At 39.8% G+C, this 10,116-nt stretch overlaps 2 protein-coding genes across 4 annotated transcripts in view; one reads left to right on the top strand and one right to left on the bottom strand.

Moving 5' to 3' along the window:
* lin54 (lin-54 DREAM MuvB core complex component) overlaps positions 1 to 2,443 on the bottom strand; it is a 16,751-nt gene extending 14,308 nt beyond the window's left edge. Inside the window, exon 1 of one of the 3 annotated variants that reach the window (XM_015058097.1) lies at positions 2,151 to 2,443. The gene's annotated coding sequence lies outside the window, so the exon portion shown is untranslated. Of the gene's footprint in view, positions 1 to 146; positions 1,476 to 1,545; positions 1,681 to 2,150 lie in introns of those variants that run through there. The other 2 variants (XM_015058096.1, XM_015058098.1) reach the window with 2 other exon arrangements.
* Positions 2,444 to 2,758: 315 nt separating this feature from the next.
* LOC106963274 (COP9 signalosome complex subunit 4) lies at positions 2,759 to 9,650 on the top strand. The gene is made up of 10 exons (XM_015058104.1): positions 2,759 to 2,927; positions 3,720 to 3,799; positions 3,912 to 4,063; positions 4,529 to 4,632; positions 4,722 to 4,875; positions 4,984 to 5,134; positions 5,848 to 6,018; positions 7,225 to 7,340; positions 7,457 to 7,541; positions 9,161 to 9,650. The coding sequence occupies exons 1-10, from the start codon at positions 2,854 to 2,856 to the stop codon at positions 9,292 to 9,294; spliced, it is 1,221 nt and encodes a 406-aa protein (XP_014913590.1). The 5' UTR covers positions 2,759 to 2,853; the 3' UTR covers positions 9,295 to 9,650.
* The last annotated feature ends 466 nt before the right edge of the window (positions 9,651 to 10,116 follow it).

The raw sequence follows: 10,116 nt of genomic DNA, 5'->3' as shown, positions 1-10,116 counted from the left end.
TTTTTTGTGTTTGTGGGGGGGGGGTTGGGGGGTTTGTAAAGCACGTTGAATTGAATTGCCTTGTGCCTGGACGCAAATTACCTCCCTAGCTTTGCCATGGTAACTGAAAGAAAAACAATGGAGATGAAATTAAGATAATGTTTCACCTTTCAACTATCAACTACCGAACACGTCGTTTAATTCAACTGGCTGCATGTAATGCAAATATGCATTAACAGGATAGCAATGCAAGACAGCCTTTAACCAATGGAGGGTTAAACAAACATAAAGCTAGCCATGCCAAAGCTAGCAGTGAGTTGAGACCAAAATGCCCGCTTTGAGAACTTGACCTGTAATGTTAGCTGCCAGGGAGGGGAGATTAAATGAACGCAGTGATGAGCTGGAGGTACATTTGGACTCGAGCTGATTTTGACAGAAGCTGACAGCTGACGGTGGGTCCGCTAGGCCGCGCCGTTTATCTCCGGCGTATCTTTGTCTTGCCGCACTCTGCTCCACATTAATCCAGCGAAACGCTCATACATGAACCCCTCCTCTGTCCGCCCCATATTTACTCCACACAGACACACTCACTGCTCGGAGTGTCCCCATGAGCCTGGAGGGACAGCCAACAAACGCGGGCTGCATTAGTCTGCATTAAAAACAACCCAAGAAGTGATGTCGCTTGGGGTAAAAGACTGGGGGGAAAGCGTCAAGCTCGTTGCGTTACTATTTCAGGCCGGGGTTGGATTTCGAAAGATCCGCCATTTTTACCTCGTCATCAACTCGGTTAGCTCTCTGGCTAACACTATCCATTTCATATTCTTCCCCCATTCGACTGCGACTTTTACAGACACAAGTCGTTAAAAAACACGTAGAAACAAGGCCGGAAATTAATAAGAAACTTGTCGTAAATGTGTACTCAACGAAGCGGTATACTCTTTCTACACAATGACAGTGTAAACAAAGCTAGCTTTCAGTAATTGCTCCTGTCACCTGAGAAATCCATTTAGAAGCCAACATTGTGCGGCACAATTCCAGTTCAAGCTGCTGTAACTGTGTTTCAATACAACAGGCTCCACTGTGTGTCTGATGACTTGTGCTCATCAGTAATAATATACACATCTTTTTTTAACAGGTCAGTCGCTTAAAAGAACAAAAATCGCGTCACTCGACCGACCATAACCTGTCATTGTCCAGCTGAAGCATTTACTTTATACTAAGTTAACTAACCAGACGGTTCAGAAAATACTGGCCGCATATCCTACATTGAAAAAAAAGTGTTCCTTTTGTCCCAAAATTGTTTAAACATTCATCATACTGTGCATGATAATTTCTAGGGAAATTCTGCGCCTTCCTGACTATCTTTATGATCAGTAACAGCAGCTTCATGAAGCCAGCCCAGCGGGCAGGACAAACTGACTGTACTAGCGAAGTTGCTGAGCTGGCTAACCCGAGCTAGCTAGCACAACATTATACCTCAACATTATTTACATCTTTAACTTTGCAGCTTCCGGTGGGATACGCTGCAGTCAAGCGTAGAGGGAGCCAATATACAGCCGTGCTTACCCGAGATTTTAACGCTGGGCAGCGTTTCCAGGTGAACCGAGGAAAGGAAAATGCGATTGTTCAAAATACCGCGCCGAGCGCCATTCCTCCCTGACATTTCACAGAGCGGCCACGCCCTCCACGTTCGACGTCACCGTGACACTTTGTTTAAAGGTACAGCGCAGTTTTTACTTATAGAAATGTAATTAACGTCGTCACAAATCTAAAACAAATTTTAGAAATATATAAATTCTAAACAGTGGTGATATTAAGCAAGTTTTCTTTATAAATAATTACAATTTACACTTTAAAACCTGTAAAAGTATAAAAACAGCAGCAAAAAGGACACTCCTAAACATTTATGATGATGTATTGATCAAGCTGTGTGTTTGGTCTTTGCTGGATCACCTCACTTAGTCCTAGCTTTTTTCTTCTTCTTCTTTTTTTTTTTGTCTTTTAAAGACAAACTTTCAAATCCACTTAATTATGGTGTGGGGAGGCTTTTAGTTCTGATCTTTTTTTTTTTTTTTGGCTTCCATTGCCCTTTGTTTTTAATTGACTTATCAAGAAACAGCATCATACACTGCAACTAGAGGGAAAAAAAACTTTTACAGTGGACATTATACCTGTATGTGGACAAATTACAGCTGCACTTGAAAGTACCGTCTCTCTTGGTAAGTCGCGCTGATATTATCCACTGTCTCAGATTGTTGAACAGTATAAATCAGGGGTGTCCAATGTCGGTCCTCGAGGGCCGGCATCCTGCATGTTTTAGTTCTCTCCCTAGTGGTTGTAACAACCTCCTCTGCAAGTCAGTATTCTGCTTAGGCCTTCTGATGGGCCATAATTTAATGCAGGTGTGTAAAACCAGGGAGAGAAGTAAAACATGCAGGATGCCGACCCTGGAGAACCGACTTTGGACACCCCTGGTATAAATGGTTTATTTTAATCAAAGAAGCAATATAAAACTGTTACTGGAAAGGATAATTTATTGAAAACACACCAAAAAATATATATTTTTATCTATCTAAACTTCACTTTCCATATATTTATTGTATGAAGTTTATTCTAGTGGATTCTGTGCTTGTCAACAATTATACACCTTGCTAAATAAGTGTTAAAATATCTGCTTTTACTTGTACAAATTATTCCAGGGATTCTAACACGATAACAATACATAAGACAAATGTACTATTTATGTCAGAGCTTTCAGCGTGCGCGCTCACGTGACTCGCAGGAGGAAGGCAGCTCGCGCACTTCCAGCCTGCACACGCGCAGAGAGGCTAGCAAACCGGGTGTTGACATTTTTTAGCAACACATTTAGCGACAATGGCGGCCGAAGTGAGACAGGAGCTTGCACAGTTGATGAATTCAACCGGATCTCACAAGGACCTTGCTGCCAAGTACGTAGCTATCAGCGGACAATAACATAAGCTGCTAATAAAAATCAGTTCACAACGGAAACGCCGCATTCGTGTTAGCTAGTAGCAATGTAGCTTTGTTAGACTTAGCTATGCTAGTATCATTCACTTAGTTATATTAGCCACATAGCAATTCGTTAGACTGAACGCTTCAGCCTGACAGTGTAGCGCAATTTAAGAGTATTTTGTGTTCACCAAGCAAGAGGTTACTCTGGGTTATTGATATATTTTTTGCGATGCTTGCTGACTTGCATGGAAGCTAACGTGGCTTTTTAATTTGCAGATAGAAAAAAAACATAAAACGAGTTACAATTTGGCTATTTTTCATATCACACAGACACATTGCAATGCATAATGTGTTTAGGAAGAATGTCAAATGGTCCACAAATATTGCGGATAAAATCCTCTGTGAGTGTATGTTGTTATGAAGACAGGCAAATACTGAACAAGGCGCATATTAAACTTCATTTTCACCTGCTCCTATCTGTAACCAAGAGAAGCAGATAGTCTGTAACGATTCTTTTACTATTCTAAGAGCGAATGACTTAAACTACAACGACATGTGGATGTTGAGTTGATCAGAACGAAAAAAATAAGAATTTTCCGAAATGATCAATTTCAATCACTGATCTGGTGATTGGTATATCCTCTGTTTTCTTGCTGAACTGTTTGATTCTTCTCATTACCTTATCATTAAACATTTATTTCACATTTTTAAGAAGACTTCCACAAGAAACCTTAATAGTGCGTGTAATCAGTCAAATTTCTCTGTAGATATCGACAGATTTTGGAGAAAGCCATGCAGCTGACGGATGCAGAGCAGCTGGAGTCCTTGAAGGCCTTTGTCGAAGCGAGTATGCATTACGGATATTGTTCTCATGTGGCCAGCCTCATCTACGAGTCTGCTTCTTCGAGCAACTGTGAAATTTTATGCTTTTTTCAAATTTATTTTTTATTTTTTTGCAGTGGTCAACGAGAACGTCAGCCTTGTCATCTCGAGACAGCTGCTGACCGACTTCTGCACGCACTTGCCCAACCTGCCGGACGCCACGGCTAAAGCGGTGTATCACTTCACCTTGGAAAAGATCCAGCCGAGGGTCATCTCCTTTGAGGAACAGGTAGATTTCTTTATGTTTTGCCACAACAACCATGGAGATTTTTTTTTTAAACTACAGTATGTAACTTTAAAAATAAATAAATAAAAGTTTTTTACGTTTGTTAAAACTGTCACCATGTCGTGACAGTATAAAATGAGACAGATAATCTGTAAAAAGATTGAACTTCTCCACCGCCTGGTCAAAAACAACAAATCAGAGCCAGAGGGTGTGTCTTAACGCTGTTAATCAACTTGTGAACACGCTGAGAAACATCTCACTGTTAAAGGAAAACCGTTTACCCGTCTTCATTGATGGCCATGCTAACTAGCTTTAGCATTCACGACAAGCTCTGCTGACGGGGAGTGACAGTTTCAACAAATATGTAAAAAAAAGTATTTCTTATAAAAGTTACATTTTGCCCTTGTAAAGTTAAAGAACATAACTGATTGTATCCTACATGTTTAAATGATGCTCCTGTGTCTTCAGGTGGCCTCAATCAGACAGCACTTAGCAACTATTTATGAAAAGGAGGGAGACTGGAGAAATGCCGCGCAAGTTTTAGTTGGCATTCCTCTGGAAACCGGGCAAAAGTACGTAGTTTGTTTACAGATCAGCGTTCAGATCTCCATAAAAGTTTCACGTATTTGAATGCCTCTTCGCTCCTCCTCCCCCGACACAGGCAATATAACGTCGACTATAAGTTGGACACGTACCTAAAAATTGCTCGGCTCTACTTAGAAGACGACGACCCCGTGCAGGCGGAGGCCTACATCAACAGAGCCTCGCTGCTTCAGAATGAGTCGTCGAACGAACAGCTGCAGATCCACTATAAGGTGCGCGATCTCTTTATCGAAAACAAAGCCTTCCTCCGAGGTGCAAAGTCTCTACGGTGAAGTCTGTCCTTCTGTTGTGCTGCGACTTAAGCTGTTGCTCTTTGTTAGGTGTGCTACGCCAGAGTCCTTGATTTCAGGAGGAAGTTCATTGAAGCTGCGCAGAGATACAACGAGTTGTCTTATAAGTCTATTGTCCATGAAAGTGAACGACTGGAGGCGCTGAAACACGCTCTGAACTGCACCATACTGGCCTCCGCAGGTATAGGAAGTCTGACCTTGACTTACATTTTTCAGAAATGATCTCATCAGCTCTTTCTTTACTTGTCATTATATTAGGGATGCATTAATATGAACATTTTGGTCAGTATATTCCATACTACTATTGCTGGCCAATAATCAATATAGACCAATGTTAATCAAAAATCTAAACATAAACATTTGTTCATTTGTACCGTACTCGCCACAAATGGTCAATAAAGTTTCTTAGAGGGAAACAAGAGAGAGAATGTGAGAAGACAGGACTGCTGCGTAAACAGACTTCAAAATAAGAGCATGAATACAGGTTTCAATAACCAAAACTTCAATGCAGATTGTCAAGCTTTATTCAAACTGAGAGTTGACAAAACAGCCTAGATAGCTTTAGGATTTATTGGGAAAATTTATTTAGGGGAAGTTAAGTATGCTAGATGTTTTCAAAGTTAGCTAAAGTGCTATGCAAAAAAATTAGCTTTGCTATTAATGCATTAGCATATTAGTAGAAGTGTACACTGCAAATACCACATGACCAACCCCATCACCTTCCCCTTGAGAAACACAAACACAGATGGCAACAAGATGGGAATAATCATTGGTTGTTAATATCGGCCAGTTTTACTTATCGAACTGATACTGGTATTTTGAAAACTTGCTAACTTTGGCCATTTTTTTTTTTTTTTTTGTGCTTCCCAACATTCTATTTTTGATCCGTTGCAGGTCAGCAGCGCTCCCGTATGTTGGCCACTCTCTTCAAAGACGAGCGCTGCCAGCAGCTGGCCGCTTACGGCATCCTGGAGAAGATGTACCTGGACCGCATCATCAGAGGGAACCAGCTGCAGGAGTTTGCTGCCATGCTGATGCCCCATCAGAAAGCCACAACAGCAGACGGTAACAACACAACACAGGACGGTAACAACACAGGACTTTACGCAACAGAAACTCATACATTGCTAAACCTGGTTTGTTATTCCTGGTTGTCATGTATTTAGTTATATTTAGGACTCTCCAGTGAGGATGTGGGACCATTTTGCCAGTGACCAACTTTTTATTTTATGAGGGATCTTAGGTAATTTGGTCCTTAACGTATTTCAGCAAAGTTTCATTTTATCAATTTCAGACAAAGCTGACCAAACACGAGGAGTTATCATCTTATCCGCAGCAGATAAACTTTTTAATAATCTAAGTTTGAACAAAGAGAAGCTCCAGTGTGAATAATGACTCTGGGGAGAGTGAAGGAACTAATCATTCTTTCACCACAGAGTTTTGATTCAGATCTGATGCTTTGTGATGATAACTGTAATTCTCCTTTTCAGGAAAATAAGTAAAATTAATACTTGTATATTTCTCTGGGTATGTTATCACTTGTAGTTTTAATTGTTTTATTTTCAGGGAACTTTAATCCTGGAAAAATCTGTATGTTTCAGTGAAAACAAAACATACATCTTCATAGAGTTTTTGTTTCTTTTTTGGAAAAGTTTAAAGGGACAAACAAAAAAGATTGGAACCGATCCTTTTACAGGTGGATCTGCTGCTTTTAGTGAAATATAGCCATTAGGGATGCGCCGATCTGAAAATTTGGGCTGCTAACTATATCTAATATTTATCAATAGTATGTATATTTTTCTATGCTTTCAACACCTGAAAAAAACTCACAGTGCTGTCATTGCTTCTGTGCTTTAGGGAAACACCCACAATCCTTTGCTGCATCACGGTCACTGTCACATGGCCAAGCCCCTCCCCTTCAGGAAACACAAAAGGCAACAAGATGTTAATATCATCTCACTTTTATTTACGGAATCGATACAGATATGGGTTTTTTTGTTTGTTTTTTTTAATTTACCAACATTGGCCAATACCGATTTTAATTATCATCACCTACATTTACATAACGAAATCACTTTTTTTGTAGTTGGTTGTTTTGTCCATCTGAAATGACACATGACTTTGTTCCCTGCAAACATGTCAGATCAAAGAACAGTGGCACATTTTCCATATCTGGAACAATTTTTACCCCAATAAGATGAAGAAAAGTTTGTTTGTTTTTAACTTTACAAATTTACAGCTGGAGATGACAAACTCTCCCTCTTGTTTCAGGCTCCAGCATCCTGGACAGAGCCGTGATCGAGCACAACCTGCTGTCAGCCAGCAAACTCTACAACAACATCACATTCGAAGAGCTGGGAGCGCTGCTGGAAATCCCCCCGGCGAAGGTGACGGCTTCACGTTCTCGTGTTCAAACAGGACGTTCGCTCTGTGGCGGATGTGCATGTTGTCCTGCAGATTATCTGTTTCACCAGCAATAAGCAAACAACGTCTCTGTGTCTAGGCTGAGAAGATTGCGTCTCAGATGATCACTGAGGGACGCATGAACGGCTTCATCGACCAGATAGACGGCATCGTTCACTTTGAAAGTGAGTCTCTGAGATCTGGTTGCCGTCTCTTTTTAATTTAATTTAATTTTTTTATTCAAGTGTAAGTATGTTAAGATACCATACCGTCAAAGTTGACATGTTAGAAGCAGGAAAATGTCAGGTGTCTGAATGCGCAGTTAGTTGGAGCTCATTGCACGTCAGAAACATTATCTGGAGTGTCAGGTGAATCTTTTGCTGATTTAGTAAATACTTGGTACCAGGATGCATCATGGGAAAACAGAGTTAAGCACCTGGAGGCAGTCGGATGCTTTGGGCCGGGGTCCACAGGGCAAACTTTGGGATAGCAGGGATCACCAGGGAGACCAAGTACAGCCTTTCATGTAAACAAATCTTCCCCGGCGTCCAGGGCCGGTTACCGCGGGATACCAAGCCATGAAACAAACTGTTCATGAGTAGTTTAGGGCTAAAATAAAGATTATTTTAGTAACCGATTATTCTTAGTATGAATTGTATGATTTTTTTTTATTCTTTTTTCCATTTAACCACTTAAGCTTATTTTATACAAGACTATAATTGTGTAAAAAATAGAAATAAACAGGTAATTAATTGTCTTTTTTAAAGAAGAAATTAAACAATTATTTTCCAAAAATACAATAGTGGTATTTCTTTAGTGAACGTTTGATCATACAGAGAAAACAATAAATCTGCAGCTAAAATAATTCTTCTAACATCAACATGTGGAAAGTTCAGCTCTTTCTACTTGATTTAACATTAATATAATCTAGGGCTGATCTGTTTATTTATTTATTTTTGATTAATTGATTCATAATTATTCTGCAAAAAGTGCCCAATAGGAGATTTTATTATTATTACTTTATTTATTTTACAGAATTTAAACCAGGTGAAACTTAAACTGCATTGAGGCATTCTGGGTAGAACATATTTAAAGTCAAAGATGTCTTTTTTTTTTCTTGAATGCAAAATGTATATACAAATATACATTTTTGAACAGTTTTGGTTTATTTACTGCTGTGTGTTCTTTGATCAACTGACCTTTTTTTTTCTTGTCTGTGTACTCTAGTTAATGATTAAAGTAGTTGACAATTATTTCAATAATCGATTCAAAGGCACGATTAATCGTTTCAGCCCTAGAATAGTTTGAAGATCCCAACAAGAAGTTTAAGATGCTGAACTGGCCTCCAGCTTCTGTACATGTCAAGAATCCTCTGCATTTCCACAATCAAAACTGAAACTGATCATTAATCGGCCTGCTTATGAAATAAGCAAGGCTGCAAATAACAGCCTGAAAAACTATTTTGAATTCACGGTCATCCAACACAGGTGATGTAACCTCATTAATTAATTCATGAATTTATTAATCCCCAAGGGGGGATATTGGCATGTCGGTTCAGTCTGTCCAACAACAACATAAAACATGGGCAGCTGTGGCAACATAATTATGTAAGTTTGTTTTTTTCATTCTACTTTATCTGCAGCAATGACTTTTTAGTTGCCTCCACACAGAGCAAAATGGACGATTTTGCACTAGCAAAATTGTTACTAGCGTCTGTGTCCAGAAGGGGGCAGCCTCGTTAACCTGGATTCCTCAGCACACAGCCCGCATGTCTTCATCTGGTTGTTTTCTGTGTCTCTGGCAGCCCGGGAACCCCTTCCCACCTGGGACAAACAGATCCAGTCTCTGTGTTTTCAAGTCAACAACCTGCTAGAAAAGATTCGCCAGGCAGCTCCAGAGTGGGCAGCCCAGGCTATGGAAGTCCAGATGACCCAGTGAACATCAGTACGCCTCCCCTTACCCTACTTCTGTCTTCCTGCTCAAACAATGTCATCTCTGAAGCCCCAGTTATTAAAACACCCGAGAAGAACTTCATATTGTTTGTATTTTTGTTTTTTTTATTATGAATACTGTTTAAATAACAGCAATCCTCCAGCTGTGGAGGAAGCCAGTGAATGTACTTTCAAGAGCGACTAATAATTAACATGTTAACAATCTGGCCTCATAAGTTAGCATGTAATAAGGTTGACAACGTGCCGTGTAAGTGGTTGGTGAATAATGGTATACTTGTTGGTACAAAGCTGTATTTTCAGTGAAGAGAAATAAATCTAAAGTTAAAGTGACCCGTTGAGCTAAATAACTGTCGTCTTTTTCTCTGTTTTTTCTTTTAGCAACAGTAAATCTCCATTTGGAGTCATTTTTTGCTTTATAGCCTCTTATCTGCACGTTTAAATACAATAAATTAGGCCTAAAATGATCTACAAAGGTTTTTAAGAGTAACAATGAACTTAAAGTAGTTAGTTTTAGAAGTTGTAAAAGAAAAACATTAAAAAATAAACTTGATGGATCATCGGTAGATGTGAACAGCTCTATAAAAGCAGGAGTTTGGGTCATAATTCATCAACCACGGATAATCAAAGAGTCATGGACTTTGATGCTGTGGGCAGGAAGCATCTCCAGTTGCAGTCAATCTCGCAGTGAATCTGACGAGGCCTCTGAAGACTTGCTGTACGACAGTGTCATGACTTTTACGGCATGACACCCTGGAGCTTGGGGTCATAGTTCAAGGGAGCGTTAGGCATGCTAATACAACGCTAATAT

The sequence above is a fragment of the Poecilia latipinna genome, unplaced genomic scaffold, assembly GCF_001443285.1.
Source record: "Poecilia latipinna isolate Pla-1442-1.1 unplaced genomic scaffold, P_latipinna-1.0 Scaffold1515, whole genome shotgun sequence".
In the NCBI taxonomy this organism is placed as follows: domain Eukaryota; kingdom Metazoa; phylum Chordata; class Actinopteri; order Cyprinodontiformes; family Poeciliidae; genus Poecilia; species Poecilia latipinna.
This window is presented reverse-complemented; position numbering and strand designations above follow the sequence as displayed.

What these genes read in the sequence shown, in the direction of transcription:
- LOC106963274 (XM_015058104.1), top strand. Translation starts at nt 2,854, where the DNA reads ATGGCGGCCGAAGTGAGACAGGAGCTTGCACAGTTGATGAATTCAACC. An exon ending in TCATCTCCTTTGAGGAACAG is followed by an intron (nt 4,064 to 4,528) that starts GTAGATTTCTTT and finishes CTGTGTCTTCAG; the next exon opens with GTGGCCTCAATCAGACAGCA. An exon ending in CGGCATCGTTCACTTTGAAA is followed by an intron (nt 7,542 to 9,160) that starts GTGAGTCTCTGA and finishes TGTCTCTGGCAG; the next exon opens with CCCGGGAACCCCTTCCCACC.